This window comes from Clarias gariepinus, chromosome 28 (genome assembly GCF_024256425.1).
Source record: "Clarias gariepinus isolate MV-2021 ecotype Netherlands chromosome 28, CGAR_prim_01v2, whole genome shotgun sequence".
NCBI classification, from domain to species: domain Eukaryota; kingdom Metazoa; phylum Chordata; class Actinopteri; order Siluriformes; family Clariidae; genus Clarias; species Clarias gariepinus.
The window spans coordinates 17,098,664-17,121,667 of NC_071127.1; the positions used below are offsets into that span (position 1 = coordinate 17,098,664).

At 39.8% G+C, this 23,004-nt stretch overlaps 2 protein-coding genes across 2 annotated transcripts; one reads left to right on the forward strand and one right to left on the reverse strand.

Moving 5' to 3' along the window:
• Positions 1-381: 381 nt before the first annotated feature.
• On the forward strand, positions 382-15,785 carry usf2 (upstream transcription factor 2, c-fos interacting). The gene is made up of 10 exons (XM_053490336.1): positions 382-1,045; positions 3,881-3,924; positions 4,182-4,297; positions 4,908-5,027; positions 5,144-5,306; positions 5,846-5,933; positions 7,005-7,063; positions 10,067-10,161; positions 14,082-14,210; positions 14,301-15,785. The coding sequence occupies exons 1-10, from the start codon at positions 1,008-1,010 to the stop codon at positions 14,388-14,390; spliced, it is 942 nt and encodes a 313-aa protein (XP_053346311.1). The 5' UTR covers positions 382-1,007; the 3' UTR covers positions 14,391-15,785.
• Positions 15,786-21,966: 6,181 nt separating this feature from the next.
• Positions 21,967-23,004, reverse strand: LOC128515561 (free fatty acid receptor 2-like). The gene has a single exon (XM_053489650.1). The coding sequence runs from the start codon at positions 23,002-23,004 to the stop codon at positions 21,967-21,969; it is 1,038 nt and encodes a 345-aa protein (XP_053345625.1).

Sequence of the window (23,004 nt, forward strand, 5' to 3'; positions counted from 1 at the left end):
CTATATTTCCACCATATTATTTTTTCCCCCTCATGAATTTTCCTAACCTTCCTGGTGTGTGTATAACAATCGATCAGACACAGTTGAGCGAGAGGTAGTTGGTGTGTGTGTGTGTGTTTCTGTGTGTGTCATATCCACCATGTCATGTGGTTCGCTTGAAAACCCGGATTGGATCATTGTGGTCACCTGAGGAGAAAAATGCCTCATCGTTTGGAAGGAAGAAGAAAAAAAAGCATTTATTCACTCTGGTGGACGTGTGCACATCATTTGTGAGGTCATGTGTATTGAACCAAGTAAGGTTTAATAAACATAAAAAAAATAGATCAGAAATGCTCATGATGTTCAAACCTCAAAACAGAACAGATAACCGAATATGACATTAAAAGAAAAGAGGAAAGAAAACCAGACTTGTCAGTCAGAGAACACTTTATTATTGATTAAATTGCTATAAAACATATTTAAAACACAAAACAGCAATAAAAAGCACTCCTGTCCATATCTTATGAACCGCATTGACTGGCGGAGGGATACGTCACCGCTCCACGCCGTGAAGCTCAACCAGGCGGCGGAGGAACCGTAGAAAGAAAGAAAAAGAAACCAAAAAAAAAAAAAACATAATCCAAGCCTGGACGACGGATGAGAAGGGTTTCGTGTAGATATTAACCCGGTTCATCGATTATTAAAGCGTAAAAACAGACGGCGTCAAGGTCCTAGCAGACACACATACACGCAGAGACAGGGGTGTACTCCGGTCGCGGACGACGACGAAAAAGAAAAAAAAAACAACAACAGCAAGCAGTGTCGTGTCTTTCTCTCCAGCCGCCTCCATTTTGTCTCCTCGCCCAGGCTGCAGCCTCACGTGTCCCGGACTTGTCTCTCTCACATGACCCGCGTGTTTGTCCCCGTGATCAACGCCGCCGTCTCCGCGTTTCAAGTGTTGCCGAATACCGCGTTTTAAAAAAGAGAGAGAGTGAGGGAGTGAGAGAGAGAGAGAATCACTCACCTTCATGGATATGCTCGAACAGAGCCTGGACGCTCAGACGAGGTGAGCGCGCTTCATTGCTCCGCGCGCTGCTCCTGTTTCTTAATGGCTCGCGGGCCCATGGCAACCATTTTCTACGGTTAGCCTTGTCATTCAACATAGTACAAACTTCAGTTTATTCTTCATTATTCTCCCCCAGTTTTACAACGAGTTTAGCTGCATGTTTCGCTTCCACAATCAATACAAGGAAATGTTTTTTTTTTAAAAACCCTTTAGTAGGTCGTATCATTCACTGTTAGATCACAATTAAATACAGCGTGTTTATTTTGACTTCTTTTCAGCTAGCTAGCTGGCTAAGCTAGCCAATTTTGTCTTTAGCTTCGGCTAATCATGAACACTCTTAGCTGTTAGCATGTTTGCGTTGGAAATGTAATATTAACCTTGCAGCTTTTTGCTGGTCTGTAGATTAGCCATGGTTAAAGAATGAATTGCAAGTGCGTATACAGTATGTGGTGGTTTGTTAAAACCAACCAAACCTTATTCAGGCATACAAAATACTGAGAATGCAGTATTAAAAAAAAAAAAAAAAAAAAAAAACACCTCCTAATAAGGAGCAAAATATCTATCTATCTGCAGAACAAGTTGTATATCTGCTTTATTAGTTATTATTATTTTTTTTTTATTATTTTATTCTTTTTTTTCAACTCTGTCTTCTGTATAGCTGAATACAATTTGGTTGGATTTAACAAACCAGTCAAACCCCAAAAAAGGTTGCATCAGCATGACATTTCTGTTTATTTAGATTGTATTTTTCCTTTGACAGGATGCTGGTTCATGTCCAGGCCAGGGTGGGGGCGTTTACTATTGAGAGTTCATTCATAGGATAAAATAACTTTATATATTATTTTTGTAAAAGCAGGGAATTGTTATAATTGATTCACCTTGCAGTTCTTGCTGCTCTGTGGATAATTGATAAAGTATTTTAAAGAATTGAAAGTGCACACACACAAACATATTGCACCTTATTAGGATTTTTTTTTCTTTTTCACACATTAGTACAACATTAGTCTTTATTTAGACATATAGTATTTTTTTTTTTTTTTTTTGACAGGATGCTGGTTTATGTCCAGGCCATGGGGATGGTTTACTTAGATAGCTAAGAGTTCATTCATATAAAATAACTTTATACAACATTTTTAAGAAAAAAAAAAAAAGGTTTTTAAGTAAAAGCAGGGAATGTTTTTTATACTCAGTTAACCTTGCAGTTCCTGTCTCTCTCTCCCTCCCTTTAACATTCTCTTCTCTTTTTTCAACTCAGTCTTTTTGAACAGCTGAATAAGGTTTGGTTGGATTTAAAAACTAACCAAAAAAATAATTTAAAAAAATGTGTGTGTGTATATACACACACGCTCGCACATCATAATTTGCAGGGTTGATCCCTTTTTTTCTATTTTAAAAGCAGGGAATTGTTATAATTACTTGACTGTAAGTGCATGTACATGCAGAAAGTGTGAGAGAGAAAGAAAGTGAGGTAAACTGCAGAAACTTATGATATAAGTCATGTCTATGGAGCTTTAGGTTCAAGAACCAGCACTGCACAGTTAAGATCATTTTTGTAGTTTACTATTGAGAAATTATTCCCATGATTATATAATTTAGACGTTTAAACGTAAAACATTCCCATGATTTACAGGGTGAGCATGAAATCTTTTCCTGATTTTGAATTTCAAATATATAGTACAAGGTACAAGCATGTGGTTAAGCACGTATCTGTCTCAAAGTCAAAAGTTTGGACACACCTTCTAATTTCATGGTCGTTCGTGAATTTTATTTATTTCTGCTAAAGGCGTCCAAAAAATGCAATAATTTCTTTCAAACAGTTGAAATTGAGATGTATCTGCTACTCATGCTCTGTTACTTTGTAAAACCTTTATAACGCCTCTAATCTGAGGTGCTGGTTGTTAATTGGTGATTTCTGAGGTAACTGGTGACTCTAAATGAACAACTTCTCTGCAGCAGAGGTACATTTTTTGTGTCGCTTTTCTGGGAAGGTCTTCATAAGAGACAGTTTCATCATGATGCTTGATGGGTTTTGCAAATGCACTTAACAATACTGTTCTTGCAAGAACCGTTCCAGAAAGGCTGACATTTATGTCTTAAAATAACAACTGACTGCTGTTGTTGTAAGTTAGTTAGTCAATTACCTAATGTCGCATATGTTCTTTCATAGTTTAAAAAAAAAAAAAATGGTATTGTTGTAGAATGTAGAAAATAAAGCCAAACTTTTGACTTGTACTGTATATATATACGTACATACACATTATTAATTGGTCTATGTCATGCCACATTATTCATGAATCTTGCAATGCTCAGTGTGGTGGGTTTCCTTGGAGTACTCCAGTTTCCTCCTGCACTCCAAAGATAGCCGGTGTAGGCTGATTGGCGTTTCCATATTGCCTCAGTTTTTTTTTTTTTTTTTTTTTTAAAGATATGATTGTACATAATCAGGGAAGGAGTTAATAGTGACTCTGTATTTACATGATTTCCTGAAATAAAATGCAAAGAAATGAGCTCAAGTTCTGGCTATTTATACGTATACATTTGAAAATTATTGAAATTTTATTTTTATTTTTTTTTAACCACTAAAAATGTTTTCATTTACCCCATGGCGAATCATTTAGGTTGACAAGTTAGAAATAAATCAACAAGTTAGAGAGCCCCTGCTTTATTTGTTCAGTCATTCATTTATTCTTCCTATAAAATAAATTTGTGTGTTTCTGTCTTATGTTTAGGGATTTAATTAATGCTTTGTGTATTCTGCTTCATTCTTTCTATGATGATGTTAAGACATGCCGTCTTTTCCTCATGTTCTGATGTCTCTCGCTTGTTCGGTTTCAGTCACGAAAAACAGGAAACCGAGGAGGTCGTTCAGTTGCAGGAAGGTAAGCCTACCATCTCTCTGTGGTCATAAAACAGTTAACAAATGTACGCTGCTCGTATGCATACGCATTTTCAGAGTCTTTCATTAGTAGTCAAATAAACAGCATCAATCTGTTCCAAACAGGAATTAAATTAATTGATATTTATTTGGCTTTATTATGATTCATTTGTTTTTGCGTGTTTATTCTTGATGTTGGAAATCTCATGCATTTTTGGTTGACTTAATCCACGTGTGTGTATTAATGTTTTTTTTTTTCAGGAGAGGGAGTAGGGGCGGAGGAACCGGCGGCGGTTGCCATAGCGAACGCCCAGCAAGCCGCGGTATTTGCCGACAATGTCCAGTACCAGTTCCGCACAGAAAACAGCAGCGGGCAGGTCAGCATGACTTTTGAGTCCTTTAATAAGGAGGGCTGAGTTTTACAGGGGTCATGAAGGGGTCAGGTCAAACCTAGCGCCTCTTAGATGGCCTCAGGGGAGATCTCCAGGTCCCTTTAATCTTTAGTGAGACTTTTCCGAAGCATTTCCTTTTTTTTTCCTTCTCTCTCTGTCTTGTAGATCAAAGATTCGAGTATCTTTGATCATGCTTTGCTGCAAATTGCAAATTGGCTTTAATTGTCTATGTAGGCTGAGAGATTTACAGATTATAAGTGAGCGTGTAACTTCCTAGATGGACCTTTTTTTTTTTTTTTTTTAAGAAGACATAAAAGATGTGCAGGTTAGACAGTTTTTATATTTTCTACCATTGCATGTTTACACTAAAAGAGTCTGTAATGGCGATAAATATGGTGTGTACACAAAAAAAAAGGTTTAAAAAAAATATGATATGATTTGCGAGTTATTTAATCATTGTATGAGGTCACACAAGCCTTAGTATTTGTTCATGCTGTAAAAGTTATCAGGTTGTTAATGTACTTTGAACGATTTATTGACATGCTGTTTTATTCATTTATTTATTTTTTATTTTTTTTAATATATATTTTTGCAGGTGACATATCGCGTCGTCCAGGTAACGGAAGACCATTTGGAAGCGGCTGGTGATGGAGGGGCTGCAGTCAGTGTCGTGTCCACAGCCGCCTTTGCTGGAGCCCAGCAGGCTGTCGCACAGGTAGGGAGGGAGGGAGGGAGGGATGGAGAGGGTCATCTGGTGTTAATATTCTAATCACACGCAGCTCTCATGTCGAGTACCTTTGCCTCTCTTTTCTGCATTATGTTTACAACAAGGCCGTCATTCAGAACCCTTTCAGTAACGGAGGCAGCCCGGCGGGTGAGACGGTAGGGGGCGAGACGCGTTTCGCTTACTTCCCGGCTGCCACCGTCAGCGATGGCACGGCAACCGCAGTCTCAGTGCAGGCAGCCGCTGATGCGACTCTCGCACCGGCAGCAGGTTTGTCTTCTCGTCTGAATGTACCGCTCAGGGTCTCAGTGATTTCAGTACACGACTTCTTAGTAATTCAGTATGAGTAACCGAACCACGGTAATTACCGTCGGTGAGTCAAGCTGTCACAAAAAATTTTTTAGTTAGTTTTTTTTTTTTTTTTTTTATTAAACAGTGTCTTACAAAAGTAAGTACACCCCTCACGGTTCAGCAACTACTTTATCATATGTTCTCTATTTTGACAATAATGGCTGTATGGAGACCTTTCAGAGGACTGGAAATCTGTACTGCTATACAACCTGCCTATTGACTAGTATAAAATGTGTCCAAGTTCCATTTCTATAGTATTGTCCGTTGAGAAGATGTACTGAAATTTTTGCTGAAAGTGGGTGAGGGGTGTAATCCTTTTTATTTTTATTTATTTTTTTTTTTATTTCCCAGCCAGTGTTGTACATTTATAACATTTAATTCTCATTCTTATCCACAAGGCTTAAACAGGACTAGTGTCAAGTCTTTTTCTTTCTTTTTCCCTTTCTGTCCGCACCTAGGTCAGTTTTACGTGATGATGAGTCCTCCAGATGTGTTACAAACAGGCACGCCACGGACCATCGCCCCTCGCACACACACTTATTCCGCGTGAGTATGAGCCATGGCATCGTGTTCCCGCCCCGTCTGACAGGCTGGGCGCTTCAGTCTCAGTCTGTGCTCTTCTTGATCTTTCCACTGAAGTCATGCACAGTTTAAAACCCTTCCCTTCCAGCTCTTAGACATTATAATAGTAAAGGAAAGGGGAAAAATGGATATGAATTGTGCTTTTTTGCTGGCGGTAAGCATGATTCATGAAGGATAAATAAACAAAAAAGAAACATTGGACTTAATTAAACTGCAAATAGTTTTTTATTACCCACACACACTTCACATTTGGGTAGTCGGGGTCAAAGCTGGCAGCACGCGTGACTTTAGTGATAAATTAATAATGTTCCTTGTGTAAAAAGACATGATAATTTATAATTTATTAATAAACAACATTTTAGCATCAATAAAATCTCTTGTAAGTCTTAAGGCATATGTTTTAGGGAGTAATTCCAAACTTTTGTGCGGTAGTGTAGCTGTTGATTTTTTTTTCCCCTAATGTGGCCTCATAAAAGAAGAGCCCTTCCCCCAGCTTGTTGCTCAGTACAGAAGAGCTGAGCAACAACCTGGATGGAGAGGTATCTTCTTATGATGTCATATTAGGAGGGGAATCTAACCCGCTCGTTTAAGCGCCAAAAAAAAAGGCATAAAGCAGGGCATTTAAAAAATTCAATAAATAAATCCCCTTATGTTTTGGTGCATCTGCACTATTATATGGATAGTATATTTAGTGCAGTATATTATGGAGTTATGGCAGTAATAAAGAAAGCTCTTACACCCAGCAATCTGTTCCAAAATTTTCTGCACTCTTTCAGATTTAGTTCAGATTCCTGAACTTTTCCCCTGAGTTCTCGTTTCTTCTTTTTATGACACCGTTCTCTCCACCAACATGTGCTATTGATTTATATTAAAAGTAAAATTTATCGTCTTTGCCTGCTAGGATCATCTCTGAGTGCCGTGCAGAATGACATCATATACAGTTTCGATTTGAGTGTTTGAGGCTCGCGTGTGAAGTTTTAGTGTTGCGTCAAGTGGCTTCACCTGCTTTCAATTTCCCCTCTCTCTGAAAAACAGGAAGATGGACGGCCCGCGAGCGCCGCGAGACGAGAGGAGGAGAGCGCAACACAATGAAGGTATGCAGAGAGAAAGGCGCTCCATGTCAGTTAATGATGTCACATGCTAATTTGCTTCATGCAGTATTTGCATAGCAACTTGTACCAGACAGAAACGTGGCACGCCTCCAGGAGCCAATATCAGGCCATTTCACTCTATATGCAGGCACCATATTAGGACACTCGAAACAAACCGTTGCTTTAAGTCGCTCCTAAAGCTCCAGTTTTCAAACTGCAAAAGATATAAAGGTTAAATCCAGCAGTAATGTTGTCTTAAATCTCTCGTATAAAAATATGCAGAACATGTAGATGGAAGATTTACTTTACAATAATAAATTAAATGGCTTATGTGTTACATCATTAATCATATTAAATATATAATTGTAGTGGTGGCTCAATTGGTTAAGGCTGTAGGTTACTAATCAGAAGGTTGATGGTTCAAGCCCCAGCTTCGCCACATTCCATTGTTGGACTTTTGAACAAGACTCTTAACCCTATGTGCTCCAGGGCCTCTGTATCCTGACTGACCCTGCACTTTGACCCCAGCTTCCTAAATGAGATATGCGGAAAAAAAAATATAATTTAGGGGCAGCGGTGGTTCAAGGTTAAGACACCTAGGAATAAAGTACCAATCGGAAGGTTGGCAGTTCAAACCCCAGCTTCGCCGGGTTGCCACTGTTGGGCCCTTAAGCAAGACGATTAACCCCATCTGCTCCATTGGCACTGGGAATTTATATGTGACACATAAAGGGTTAACTTAAAAACCTAACTCTAAAAAACTAATAACAATGGGAAATCTATATTGTTTAATGTATAATGTTTGATTGAGGTAAAAAAAAAAAAAAGATGAAAAAGTCAAACCTATTACAGTGAAGAAAATCAAATCTTCCCTGAGACCAGTGACCAACGAAGTCTTGTGTTTACATTCATAAATCAAGATTCAGGAAAACTTTTTTTTATTCATTTCTTTTTTCTTTTTTTGCATTTCACAATGAACTTTGCATTTCCTTCTTATATAAAGAAGTATAACGCATACTAAATCTTTTGCCTTGCCATGTTGCGATCTTGTTGCTACACACAATTTTTCCACTAAAAGGCAGTACAATGAGCCCTTGAATGATGCTCCATAAAACGAACAAACCTTTTGGTGAAACTATTGGCCGGGAGAAGTGTCGACACCTGAATTAGGCATCACCTTACCATCACTAGTAAAAACCCATCAGTCTGAGCATGATGTCGTTACGCAGTGAAAATATAACATCCTCGTTTTAACACACCTTTAGTAATGTCTTAATAAATTTATACAGGATAAAAGATTTTACTGAATCGATCATGGATCAATGGATTTTTTTTAAATCACCAATATAAGCGCAAACATTGATTGTGACTGTGAATAGACGGCAGCGAGGCTATTGTTTGAATGTCGTAAGTGACATTTACTTAAGGCGATAAGGCTAGAAGTCGATATGGATGATGCTGACAGTTAAACTGTTGATAAGCTTCCCATCATAAACGAATGTCGTTTTTCCATAACTTAAGTGCATCAGTGGCAAATGCAGATGTAGTCAGGGCATTCTGCTTTTTGTAGCTTGTCAGTTGTAATGTATTAAATGTAATAAGCTTCAAATTATTCCAATGAAATGATATAGAGAAAATATGGCACGTGAATGTTTAATCTATTACCTTTACTTTAATATAGTTCATGCGCAGTGAATCTCAATCTCGGTTTATTCGCACGTAGAAGTAATGCGGTTTGCGAGTGTTCCGCAAGACGAGCAAAGATTTTTAATCAATTTTGACTTGGAAAACAAACAAGTCTTGGTTTACGAGTACCGAGTATCAAGTATCACGCATGCGCTTCTTGTTTTGACGCAGAGCGTCAAATGATCACAACTGAGCCAACGTTTTTTCCTCTCTCTTGTGCTGCAGAATTGTGGGTAATTGTGGGAAGTGGGAAATATACAAGTGTTTTGAAATACGAGCCCGTTTCTGGAAATAATTATGCTCGTAATCCAAGGTTCCACAGTATTTAGTGTTCTTTCAGCTTTCAAGACATAAAAAAAAAAAAAAAAAAAAATTCTGGCCTTAAATCCTAGAATTCTATTTTGTATATTCAAAGTGACCTAAGTGTATCAGTGAAATAATATATATGGCAGAGAATCTTCAATCTTTATCCATTGCAAACGAACGCAGCCAGTGCATTTCATTATATTCCACATATGAGCACCAGACGTTTTGTTTTTCCATGGAAAGAGTGTCATAGCACATCTGATTTTACACACTGCTGAACATTAAGTACAATTTGATCCTGGTTGGAATTTAATATTCAAAGCTCAACATAAGTGCAGCTCTGTTTATCCTAGCCTTACTTCCCAATGTTTTGTTTTTCTGCATTCATGGTAAGAAAAAAAAAAGATTGTCTAGACTGTCTAGCTTGTGATTACAGTTTTATTATATGTATAGAAGATTATTATTATTATTATTGTTATAAAATAAAATACTATATCTTGTAAAGTTAGCGTGTCTGTACATTAAAGATATTTGCGGAAAAATCATTTGTGGTGACGTAGGACGAGTAATAGAACACATCAAGATGCCTTTTGGAATTTTTGTCAGTCTGTTTGTTTGTGCACGCATCACGTAAAAACTACTGAACGGATTTTAATGGGGTTTCCTTTACTCCATTTTGCTGAGCTTGAGGTAACATATAGGCTTTTAAATCTTCAATTGGCCCACAGGAAGAGGTGGAAAATGATATACTACTTTGAAAAAAAAAATGTAATAAATTCAGCCTTGAAAAAAAAAAATCTTTAGTTCATCTCAAACTTTAACAGATGGCGCTGTGCAATTTTTTAATATGCGCTTATTGAGTCGCTTCCATCTAGTAAAGTACTATACTATACTATATTGCTGCTGATGTGACAATGGAGTATTTGGAAAACATGGTCTCATCCGTAGTATCTTTTTGTTTCGAACAGGTTGACTTTATTTTATTTTTTTTAACCCCTAGTTATCTATTTGCAGTGGAAAGACGAAGAAGAGACAAAATCAACAACTGGATAGTCACATTGTCAAAAATCATCCCAGACTGCAATATGGACAACACCAAAACTGGAGCGGTTCGTACACATCCCACATCCTAGATTTATTATTTTTTTTCTAAAGTACCTTAATTGTCCTGGAAATAAAATTCCTGACTGTGTGTCGTCACATGTTAAATCACCTACTAATCGGCTAATCAATTAGCCATTAGCTATGATATGATTTCATTACTGTAAGGATGCGGTTAACTACAACTCTGCTACAGATGGTGCCAAACTGTTAAACTGTCTACGAACGTCGCCAGAGCAAACGTCAAGAAATTGTCAAGAAATGCTATAATTTCTCAGCTGTTAAAGAATGAACTATTCAAATACCTGCGTTTTGAATAGTTCTACCTGTACTAACTGTGACTTACAAACCTGTAGTGCAGTAGTATCTATTAGTGCGCACTATTTAGTAGTTTAGTATGTAGGGTGGGATTTAGCTGTGGTCGACGTTGTAACCTAAAAGAGATCAGTGACTGCAAAGTGTTGGTAGGGGAGAGTGTAGCCAGACAACACAGAATGGTGGTGTGTAAAATAACCCTGGTGGTGAGGAAGGCGAAGAGGACAAAGGCAGAGCAGAGGACAAAGTGGTGGAAGCTGAGAAAGGAAGAATGTTGTAAAGTCTTTAGGGAGGAGTTAAGACAGGCTATGGGTGGTCAGGAGGTGCTTTCAGTTGACTGGACAACTACAGCCAATGTGATCAGGGAGACAGGTAGGAGGGTACTTGGTGTATCACCAGGTAAGGGGAAAGTGGACAAGGAGACTTGGTGGTGGAATGAGGAAGTCCAGGAGTGTATACAGGGAAAGAGGCTAGCTAAGAAGAAGTGGGACACTGAGAGGACTGAAGAGAGTAGACAGGAGTACAGGGAGATGCAGAGTAAGGTGAAGGTAGAGGTGGCAAAGGCCAAACAAAGAGAATATGAGGACTTGTATGCTAGGCTAGACAGTAAGGAGGGAGAGGGGGATCTGTACAAGTTGGCAAGGCAGAGAGATAGAGATGGGAAGGATGTGCAGCAGGTTAGAGTGATTAAAGATAGAGATGGAAATGTACTGACAGATGCCAGGAGGGTGATGGGAAGATGGAAGGAGTACTTTAAGGAGTTGATGAATGAGGAAAACAAAAGAGAACAAAGAGTAGAAGAGGTGACTGTTGTGGAACAGGAAGTAGCAAATATTGGTAGAAGTGAGGTGAGAAGGGCGTTGAAGAGGATGAAGAGTGGAAAGGCTGTTGGTCCTGATGACATACCTGTGGAGGTATGGAAGTGCTTAGGAGAGGTGGCAGTAGAGTTTTTGACAAGTTTGTTTAACAAGATCTTGGAGAGTGAGAGGATTCCAGAGGAATGGAGGAGAAGTGTATTGGTGCCAATTTTTAAGAACAAGGGAGATGTGCAAAGCTGTGGCAATTATAGAAGTATAAAGCTAATGAGCCAGACAATGAAGCTGTGGGAAAGAGTAGTGGAAGCTAGGTTAAGGGCAGAGGTGAGCATTTGTGAGCAGCAATCTGGTTTTATGCCTAGAAAGAGTACATCAGATGCAGTATTTGCTTTGAGGATGCTGGCGGAAAAGTACAGAGAAGGTAACAGGGAGTTGCATTGTGTCTTTTTAGATTTAGAGAAAGCGTATGACAGGGTGCCAAGAGAGGAGCTGTGGTATTGTATGAGGAAGTCTGGAGTGACAGAGAGGTATGTTAGAGTGGTGCAGGACATGTATGAGAGCTGTAAGACAGTGGTAAGATGTGCTGTAGGGGTGACAGAAGAGTTCAAGGTGGAGGTAGGTCTGCATCAAGGATCGGCTCCAAGCCCCTTTTTGTTTGCTCTGGTGATGGACAGGTTAACAGATGAGGTAAGACAGGAGTCCCCATGGACTATGATGTTTGCAGATGACATTGTGCTTTGTAGCGAGAGCAGGGAACAGGTGGAGGAAAATTTGGAGAGGTGGAGGTATGCTCTGGAAAGCAGAGGAATGAAGGTTAGCCGCAGCAAGACGGAATACATGTGTGTAAATGAGAGGGACCCAGGAGGATCGGTGAGGCTACAGGGAGCAGAGGTAAAGAAGGTGCAGGATTTTAAGTACTTGGGGTCAACGGTCCAGAGCAACGGAGTGTGTGGAAAGGAGGTGAAGAGGCGGGTACAGGCAGGTTGAAATGGGTGGAGAAAAGTGTCAGGTGTGTTATGCGATAAAAGAGTATCAGCGAGAATGAAAGGAAAGGTGTACAGGACAGTGGTGAGACCAGCGATGCTCTACGGCTTAGAGACAGTGGCGCTGAAGAAAAGACAGGAGGCAGAGTTGGAGGTAGCAGAGCTGAAGATGTTTAGGTTCTCTTTGGGAGTGACAAGGATGGATAGGATTAAGAATGAGTTTATCAGAGGGACAACCCACGTTAGATGCTTTGGAGATAAAGTCAGAGAGGCCAGATTGAGGTGGTTTGGACATGTTCAGAGGAGAGATGGTGAATATATCGGTAGAAGGATGCTGAGTTTGGAACTGCCAGGCAGGAGGTCTAGAGGAAGACCAAAGAGGAGATTTATGGATACAGTGAGAGAGGACATGAAGTTAGTTGGTGTGAGAGAAGAGGATGCAGAGGATAGGGTTAGATGGAGGCAGATGATTCGCTGTGGCGACCCCTGAAAGGGAACAGCCGAGAGACAAAGAAGAAGAAGAAGGTGGGATTTAGCTGTGGATTTATTAAGGTCCATTGTTACGTCACGCCTGCCACACGCCCACAGTATTGTGTTTTAGGTGGCTTTTTTTCCCTAAAAAAACTGCCTATTATTATATTGGGTGAGGAATGTCTGTGACACGCTCATAGAATGACATAAAGGTTGATGGTGACGCTGCTTATTGTTAATTTCCCCACAGGACACTATGGCGCTTTTGGACCATGTTTACATATGGCTTCCTTTTTGCATGATAGAGCTTTAGTTGGCATTTGCAAATGGCTTTGCGAGTTGTGTTTACCGACAGTGGTTTCTGGAAATATTCCTGGGCCCATTTAATGCCAGTGACACAATAATGCCGGTTAGTGTCGTCTGACATGGGCATCCAATAAGGTCTTCATCCTTGTCCCTCAAGCAGAGGTTTCTCAAGTGTCTCAGAATCTTTGGATGATGTTATGCACTGTAGATGTTGATGCTGATGAGATTTGCAAAGCCTTTCCAATTTGATGTTGAGTGTCCACACTTTTTCCCCCCGATTTTCTCCGTATTTTAGTCATGTCCAATTCCTCCCCGTTCCTTCCGCTTGAGTGAGCTCACGGACGCCCCTGATTGGCTGTAAACACTTTGGCACAGATTGGAGAGCCTCTGTCCATCTGCTCGAAGACATCCCTTTTTATACGTAATCATGTTACAGACCTGATGCTAGATGTTCTACCAGCTGAATCTTGTCAAAATTTCTTGCTTTTTTAGCCCTTTGTTGGCCCCGTCCCAACTTTTTTGAGACCTGAAGCAGGCATCAATTTTAAAATGAGCTCATTTTAAGCGGCTAAAGGTGTAAAATGTCTTAATTTAAACTTTTATGTTCTCTACATTCTTTTGTGAATAAAACATTCGCTCATGTGATTTGGAAGTCTTTTAGTCTTCATTTTATTCATAAAACGACCCAACTTTTTCTGGAATTCAGGTTGTTTTCAAACGCACCATTTAGTAGTTTAGTGCGCAGGGTCGGATTTAGCCATTTCAGCAGATTTCCTCTAACTTTGAGGTTTTTTAGAGCCTCTTATTAGTGACAGCTCGTTCCTCTCCATCAAGAAATTCAGCATATTTTCGATCTATTAACGAAGTTAACGATCGATTTACAAACCACTACAATCCACCTTTGAACGCCTTATGACCTTTTTTTTCGTAGTGATCAAACGTATAGGATACTTCCTGTAGCGCAACATGCTGTATAGAACATCCTGATGATCTCCTATGATATTGCATCTTATTCTGAAAAATCCGTTTCTCTTGCAGAGCAAAGGCGGGATCTTGTCGAAAGCATGTGATTACATCAGAGAGCTCAGGCAGAGCAATCAGAGGCTGCAGGAGAGTTTTAAAGAGGTGGAGAGAATACAGGTGGATAATGACGTCTTAAGACAACAGGTAACGAAAAAGCCCTGTATCTGCCTCTAAATACAATTTAGCAGTGGAACAGAAATGCGATTAATGAACTATTGTTTCCGTTTGCTGCAGATCGAAGACCTGAAGAACGACAACGCACTGCTCAGAGCCCAACTCCAACAGCATGGCCTTGAAATCAGCGGAGAAACCATCTCGCAGTGACGGGGACGGTCACACACACACAACGGGATACACACACCTCCAGAAAAACCACCTCACAGACTCGAGATGTTTGTTAACCTGATTTAGAATAGTTATGGCTTTCTGATATTAACAGAAGTTATCAGAGAAACTATTGGACAATAGTTTTAAAAGCACATCTACTGTTCCACCTGTGAGAGCTTGAGCTACACGGACGCGGCGACAAACTGAAACGCACCCCGACATGTGACATAAATGGGCTTGCATTGGACTAACTTTTTTTTTTTTTTTTTTTTTTTCCTTTATGGATGCCTCGTGATCATATTTTGTTTAAAGCTGTGGTGGGATTCCAGTTTTGCTTTGTTTTTCTTTTCCCCCTCATTGGTATTTCTTTTTAATTATTATTATTACTACTTATGTCTCCGGTATGTTGCATTATTTTGTTTTGTCTGCATTATTTATTAGCTCACAGAGAAATCCACAACAGGAACGTGAATCTTCAAGCTTCAAGCCAGTCAGTCGTCTTTCACATTTAAAAAAAAAAAAGTTTTGCAGTTTATTCAAGCAAATCTTCCTTTCTTCTTGGGTCCAGCTAAGGCCTAGTTTTTAAGCAATTTCTAAGATTATTTTCGACAACTTGTATCAAAGCTGTGGATGAGATATAGATGTGTTTGATCACCATGATTGTAAAATAGGGTCAAAATTTAATCCTAGAAATGTATGAATAGCTCAGGGTCGACAAAGAAGGAACTATGAGACGGGAGTGATGGAATGATGGACATCAGGTTGTTGTCCTGTACTTTCAATCCATTTGGCCTACCATTTTTTTTTTTTTTTTTTGTGTGTGTCTAAAACATTACAGCCAGAGCGCCTTGAGCAGACTTGACAATTCAGACAAGTAATGTATGAAAAACCGGACAAGAAGTAACCTAATTACTTCTGCTAACTTACATAGAAAAGCTCACCACCTCTCCCACCTGTACCTGCCTTAAAAACTGCAAAATTGCTTTGCCGTGATGACATAGAATTTACATTTAGCGCATACTAAATTAAGTAGTTTACATTGCAATGTAAATAATTCATCATGTTTTTATTTTCTGGACATTGATTTTATTTTATTATGTTGTTTTTTTTTTTTTGCAGAGCCCTTTTCTGTATTTGTCCCAAGTCACTATTAACTTACATGCCCCATTACGTGTCACATAAGGAAATCTCCTGCTAGGACTTATCCTTTACCCTTTGTCAATTTAAAAGACATTCTTCAGGATGCACTTTTTTTATTTAGTTTTTTTGCTTTTCCTTTTTTCTTTCTTTTTTTGTGTGTGTGTTTGCCAGGAAGCCACCATTTTTCAGAAAAAAAAAAACTTTTTGTTTGTTTGCTTGTTTAAAGACAGCGAATAAAAAAAGACAAAGCTATTCTCATTGAATCTCCCCACCCTCACACCCACCCAAAACCCACCATTTGGGAATGACTATAACCCGTGTACCATCCTTAACCTTGATATTTGTCATTCAGTGTGCTTCTTTAGTACTCGTGAAGACATTTAAAATGGAGAAGAAGCCATTATTTGTCACTTGAACCTTTTCTTCGCATATCCCAGGTAGTATTTGGGGTCAGAGCACATGATATGCCATGATACAACACCCTGGAGCAGTGTGGGTTAAGGGCCTTGTTTAAGGACCCAGCAGTGGCAACTTGGTGGAACTAGGGCTTGAATCGCTGTCCTTCTGATCAGTAACCCAGAGCCTTAACCCACTGAGCTCCACTGCCTATTAAGATGATATACATTTCTCTGTCATTTTCATACCCAAGAGCCAGAGTGCTGGATGTTTTAGGTACTTTCAGGCTATAATGTGAATGGATGCAAGTTAAAGTGTGTAGATTAGTGATCTGGCACTTTCCAAGTGTGGCATCGTAATGTAATTCACTGCTGGTTGTCCTTTGTGGAAAACAATCCGGCTTTAGATCGATAATTGTTCTATTTTTGATGGTGTATCTGGATTTCCTCAAGCAACATATACTATCCATCTTACTCAGGAAGCTCCTGCACTTGAGCCTAATTAATCCGTATTAAGAAAGAACAAGAACTCTCTGGTCCTTTCCACTGTATTAAGACTGTTAAGCCCAGTTGCTATGAAACAGCACAAAATGTGGTCCAACTAAATAACTGCAAAATCCCCTAATTAGGGGATTAATGTCCTCTTGTGTGCAATTAGTGCCACACCATCTGTCACGTGATATTCGTATAAATACACCTGATCTGAAAGACACCAAAGGTGGGGTTGAATACTTTTGCGCAAGGCTCATGGCCAGAAGAGGCGAGTCGTTAGAGAAAGGAGTCCAAGACCTGGCACCAAGGTGTTGGCGATGAAGCCTGGGTCAGACATACAGAAGGGCTACTGTGCTCCAGAAATCTACAGAACATTGATTGATTATTAAGTATGAGAGAGTCAAATTGGGTCGTGTAGATGTCCAGAAATTAGGGCACCTACAGTGTTGTGCGAATATTAGAACTGGATTCAGGGCATTGAAGGAAGGTCGCCTGTTTTCCCACGAGTCCTGTTCCCTATCCTGGTCATTTTGGGTAGCTGATCACACCAAGGTCCACTGTGGAAGGAAGAAAAGCCAGTGGAGGGAGTGTGACAATCTAAACATTGTTGCAGTACTAGTTATTTTAGAATGGTTTATGGAATATGACTGAGGAGCTCAATGTGACACCCTGGATCAATGGAATGAAAAGTGTCATCATCAATGCTAATGTAAGCTAACACTCTTTAACTGATAGCTTTGAGGAGGCTCCTTCACAAAGAACGTATATTATATAGGCTATATAATGGTGATATTAACTTCCTGTTTGTGGCACATTATATTTGAGGGGGAAAACTTTTCAAGATGGGCGGTGACCATGGTGGCCATTTTAAAGTCGGCCATTTTGGATCCAACTTTTGTTTTTTCAATAGGAAGAGGGTTATGTGACACATCAAACTTATTGGGAATTTCACTAGAAAAACAATGCTGGTTTCTGACCACTTATAAAGCAGTTATTAGCAGTTTGCTAACTGTAGCATGGAAGATGGGTGGTCTTGTAGGGTGTCTTGCATTGAAATCTGCTGCAATGACCCGGTTACTGCGTTCACCAGACATCAACACAATTTCTATCCGCTCCTCACGTGTCATTAGTATGTAAACTGCTAATAACTGCTTTATAAGTGGTCAAAAACTTGTAAATAACTCATAAAAGAATAAAGTTACGATAAAACCAAGCACACCATTGTTTTTCTTGTAAAATTCCCAATAAGTTTGATGTGTCACATGACCCTCTTTCTATTGAAAAAACAAAAGTTGGATCCAAAATGGCCGACTTCAAAATGCCATTCAACCATTCCCATTTTATTAAGGTGTATCCATATAAATGGCCCAGGTGTGTATGTGTGTATATATATATATATATATATATATATATAGTCAAACCAGGACTTTTGAGTGCAAAGGACACAAGTATGAGAGTAAAAACTCCCATTATTTTTCTATATAATCCCCTGGTACATTAATCCATTTATCCCAGAGTTTCATTAGCGCTTGGGTACCATCAAGGTTTCCTTAGTACGCACGTGCCATGATCGGACTGCCTTCTTCATGTCTGAAATGCTGGCCTCCCAGAAACTCCTTTAACGGCTTGGAGCGAGGTCAAGACTGTACAGGGGATGTGGCTATAACTCCCAGCTAAACTCCTGTAGTGGTGTTGGTAAATAATTGTGTGTATCATGCAAGTAGGTGACGAGTTATTTGCCGACTTTTCAAGGATCAAGTTCAGGGGAACAACTGCAGTTGGCTCAGGGCCACCTCGATGGGGATCGTCATCCACGGGTACACAGCCTTCTTTGCACTGTTTAAATGTTAAAACAGTACATTTTAAAGTCATATTTGCTGGATTCATGCATTTTCCTTAAACAACAGTGTGGATTAAGTGTCCACATGGCGTATAGGAATCTCTTTTTTTACGCTGTCTTTGGACTAAAGTTATAGTTGCATTAATTTGATCATAATTTGATCGTAACTGCCCCACCTCTCAATGCTCCTGTTGGTCTAAGAAACTGTAACACCAAATAGTCAACAGATGGCAGCATAATGTCAAGCAAACAAAAGCAATAGCTCTTGCTGTTGACATAAATTAAATGTGCTAAAACACTCCGACATAACTTTAATCTGAATTGGATTTCTTTCTTTTCTTTTTTTGGCCTCATTTCTACCACAACAACCTATCAATAATAGAAAACAGCATGTCGTCACCAATTCACGATTGTTGCATGGTTGCAAGTTTACCATTCCATCAATCCATCCAGGAACCTCTGGAGTCCAACTAGGGATCCTGGAGGCCGGCAAAAATTGTATTTATTCCGTCTTGTACGACTGTAGTAGGACCCCCGGTCAACATTCTTACACTACGGGCAATTTGGAATCACCAATTAGCCTAATCAGCATGTCTTTGGAGTGTGGGAAGAAACAAGCACAGGGAGATCATGCAACCTCCATGCACACAAACCTGAAGCAGGAATCGATCCCAGGATGTGCAAGGAGGTGCAAGGCAGATTATGGAAAGCATACAGTATATATCTTGTGAATCTATTGTAGACCAAACAAAGGCTAAAAAAAAGTCATTTTAAAAACTGAAACAAAAGTCTACAGTCTGAGACATCAATGTCTGAGACAGATGTCCTTCCCTGAGTGTCTCAAAGAAAAAAACATGTACACATAAGCCATTAGTTAGCTGAGTTTCAGCCAGATGCTTTACATTATGAAAGATCTATATTAATTTGTTCAGTAATGATTGCCATTTTGTGTCTAAATGATCCCTGTTATCTGTTATTACCCAAATGAGGATGGGTTCCTTGTAGAGGCTGGTTTCGTGGAGAGTTTCTCCTTGATACTGTCGCCCTTGGTTTGCTCATTAGCGACAACCTGATCATTTTATTTCATATATATTTACTTACATTTCATACACATTTCTATAATTTTCTTTTGATTTAAAGCCACTATGCAACAATAATCGTTGTTAAGTGTTATACAACTTAAATTGAATTAATTATCAGTGCACTGCTACAGGATATAAATAACAAGCAGGGTAATGTGTAAGCGGAAACAGGCCTCAAATTGCCCAATAGTGTGTGAATAGACTGTGTGTGTGTGCGTGTGCACAAGGCGATGGATTGGCTCCCTGTCCGCTGTGTATCCTGACCGTGCCCAAAGTCTCCTGGGATAGGCTTCTGGTTACGTAGGACCTTGTATATAGCGGTATACAGGAGGTGATGAATGAAAAAGGAAAATATTCTGTTGATCATAATACTTAGTTAACATAAATGTTTAAAATAGATTTCTGAGATACAGAACATTTTTGGATTGCTGAAGCACATGAAATTCATCTGAAAAACACATAGGCGAGTTTTATCTAGGCTGTTTTTTATTGCTGAGATTGATTTACCATCTGTGTGTAGTTTGCATCAAAATTCGTACTGTGGTTCCATGTCGTTTACATTGTATGACATCTTGCCTTTGGCAGACACCCTCATCCAGAGCGACTTACATTTTTAACTTTGGTGAGAGATCAATGCCTTTGTTCTGGCGATCCTGAGGTTTGAACCTGGGACCTTCCAGCAGTATTCCAACACCTTAACCATTGAGTTACTCCTGCACGTGTCCAACTTCCGTGGTCTTAAAACATACTAATAAGTAAAAACGGCTATATTAAACTGCTTAAGCATGAATAAGTGCGCAGTGCTCCAACAGCCCAACGTTCTAGATCCAACATGAACATGACCAGGACAGAGCAATTACTGAAGATGAATGTATGTAGTCAATTAGAGTGTTGTTTTTAACCTGTGGATGGATTGAGCTGTCAATTTAATAGGGTAACGCTGATTTCTACATCTCCGGACCTAATTGGTTTGGCATGAAGAAACTCAATTAGAATCGATTGACCTGTCATTTCTCACTAGGGAGATTGAATAGCGCCTAAAACCCATGCTTGAAACTTCTTCTTTTCACTGTTGACAAATAAAACGAAACAACATTCATTGAGACATATTGGAATTATGTTTTGTGTAGGGATTGTTTCCCGAAAGTGTGGTTCTTCCCCAGATTGTTGCCACAAAGTGTTAAGCACAAAACCGCCTTGTGTGCTGAAGAATTACAATTTCCCCTTCATTTGGGTCCAACAAAGAGACCTATTCTGTGCAGAAAGTGAGCTCTGTGAAGACATGGGGTGTTAAGGTTGGTGTGGAAGAACTTAAGTGTCCTGCACAAACCTCTGGCTGACCACCATGCTCTTGTAGCTGAATGAACACAAATTCACACAGCCATACTCCAACATCTAGTGGATCCCAGTGAATTGCTAGAAAAGTGTAGGTCCCAATGGGATGTTCAAAAAGAACATATGGCTGCTATTTAACCAGGCATCTACAATCTTTTGCCTATATACTGTACAGATCTGGTCAAAAGTCAATGTTTTTTTTTCTGGCGGTACGATGGCTTAATGGCTTAATGGTGGCCTTGCACCTCCAAGGTCCGGATTTGATTCGCGCCTTAGGTCTGTGTGTATGTTCTGCCCATACTTGGTGGGTTTCCTCTTCTCCCACAGTTAAAAGACATACAAATTAGAATAATTGCTATCCCCAAATAGCCCGTAGTGTGTGAATGAATGTGTGTGTGTGTGCCCTGCGATGGATTGGCACACCATCCTGGGTATACCCCACCTTGTGCCCTAAGTCTCCTGGGTTCAGCTCCATGTTATAAAGGCTTTACAGAGCACAAGTCGCAGACATATCTCTATATCAACTGTTCGAAGGAGATCATTGAAAAAATAAAAACAAGGAAAGACCAGGGAATTAGCTGGTGCGTCCAAACCTTTGATTGGTAGTGTACTGTAATGTATTTCTCCACCAAAATAAAAAAAACATAAAAATGATTTTGCTCCTTTAACTAGGAGATCTTTTTTATGTTAGAATTACATTCTGGTAACATTCTACAGTACATTCCAAGACATATCAATCACAGGTTATTACATTTATTTTAAACCTAATACATGCGTATTAGTAATCATTTAGCCTGATTTTGGTTTTTCCATGTGTCTGTTTAATAAAGAGCCGACAATATTGTACAGTTAATGCCAGGCTACATTTTGCTGAATGCCATTAAAAACATGGCGAGATGATTCTACAGCTCCAGCAATCAAACAGAGCTCGATAAGCTTTGTTAAAAATGTAACAAATGTTAAAACAATAACAAAAATACTACTACTACTACTACTACCAATAATAATAATAATAATAATAATAATAATAATAATAATAATAAGTTAAACAAACGTTGAACCGGTATTAAATATTAACCAGCGTTCTAGTTATTAGTCATCTGTAAACAAAAAGATAAGATAGCGGAGGTTTGGGAAGTCCCTGAACACTCAGAAAAAAATGTACGATACTGTAATACAGTACATATACAATATATATGTATGTGCATATATGAGGTGGTGTCCAGGCAGCTGCACATTATGGGAATGTCACATATAGTATAGTACACTAGGTTTGTTTTTTGTTTTTTTCATATCTGTAGAGCCACTTCTAATTCTAGTTGTCCTAAGGAATGACTCTGGTTTTCAGGCAGAGGTCTGTCTGTATATTTCTCACTCTCAGACACCAGCATGGGGCAACACTGAACCCTGCTGCATTTCAGTACATGACCTTTCTCCTTCATTCCTTTCACAAAGCCGCTGATTGCGCTCCGTACTGCCGCAGACGAGAAGTAGAAGATAATGGGGTCCAGGCAGGCATTTAAAGTACTGAAGATCAGAGCCAAGTCTCGCCATTCTTCGCTCTCTGCTCGGACAAACCCAACGACGTGAGAGGCGTTATAGGGTCCAAAACATACAGCGAACACTACTAGAGTTCCGAGAGCCAGCCCGATAGCCCTCAGCCTGCGGCGCCGACTGATGTGAGGCAACTGGGAGAGAATGCGAATGAAATTGATGTAGCAGAAGCCGCAAATAAGGAAAGGTACGCAGAAGAGCACTACGAAGAGCTCCAGGCGCACTGGTAGCAAAATATTGAGTTGCTCCTGGGTAAAGGTGTAGTAGCATCTGAGTTCTGTAGGTTGCGTCATACTCCAGTTCGGACTGTGACCCTCAGTGCTGTTCTTCGAAGTCAACGACGGCACGATGTAGACGATGCTAAGGTTCATAGAGCCAACGAGCCAGAAGAACAGGCTGGCGATCACGGCGTAGCGTGGCCGACGGTAAACCGAGTACTGGATTGGAAAAGCTACGCCCAGGTAGCGTTCGATGCTAACTCCTGTCAGGAAAAGTGTGCTGGTGTAAATAGTCGAGAAGAACATAAAGCTGGTGAGGGGGCACAGGTACACTTCCATCGTCCACATCATGTCATCAACAGCCTCCTTCATCTTGAAGGGCAAAAAGGTGAGGAAGATGAGGTCGGAGATTGTGAGGTTCAGGAGGAGGATGTCGATAGGGGCGGGTTTGCGATGGACCTTTCGGCAGAAGGTGCAGAACGCTAGAATGTTGGCAGGAAGCCCGATCATGAAGGTAAATATGTAGACAGGCAAAAGCAGCTGGCTAATCAACAT

Bases quoted from the DNA above. Each gene is read 5' to 3' on its own strand.
- usf2 (XM_053490336.1), top strand. From the start codon at position 1,008: ATGGATATGCTCGAACAGAGCCTGGACGCTCAGACGAG. The intron at 5,028-5,143 runs GTAGGGAGGGAG...GTTTACAACAAG, and splicing joins CCCAGCAGGCTGTCGCACAG to GCCGTCATTCAGAACCCTTT. The intron at 5,934-7,004 runs GTGAGTATGAGC...TCTGAAAAACAG, and splicing joins CGCACACACACTTATTCCGC to GAAGATGGACGGCCCGCGAG.
- LOC128515561 (XM_053489650.1), bottom strand. From the start codon at position 23,004: ATGTTGATTAGCCAGCTGCTTTTGCCTGTCTACATATTTACCTTCATG.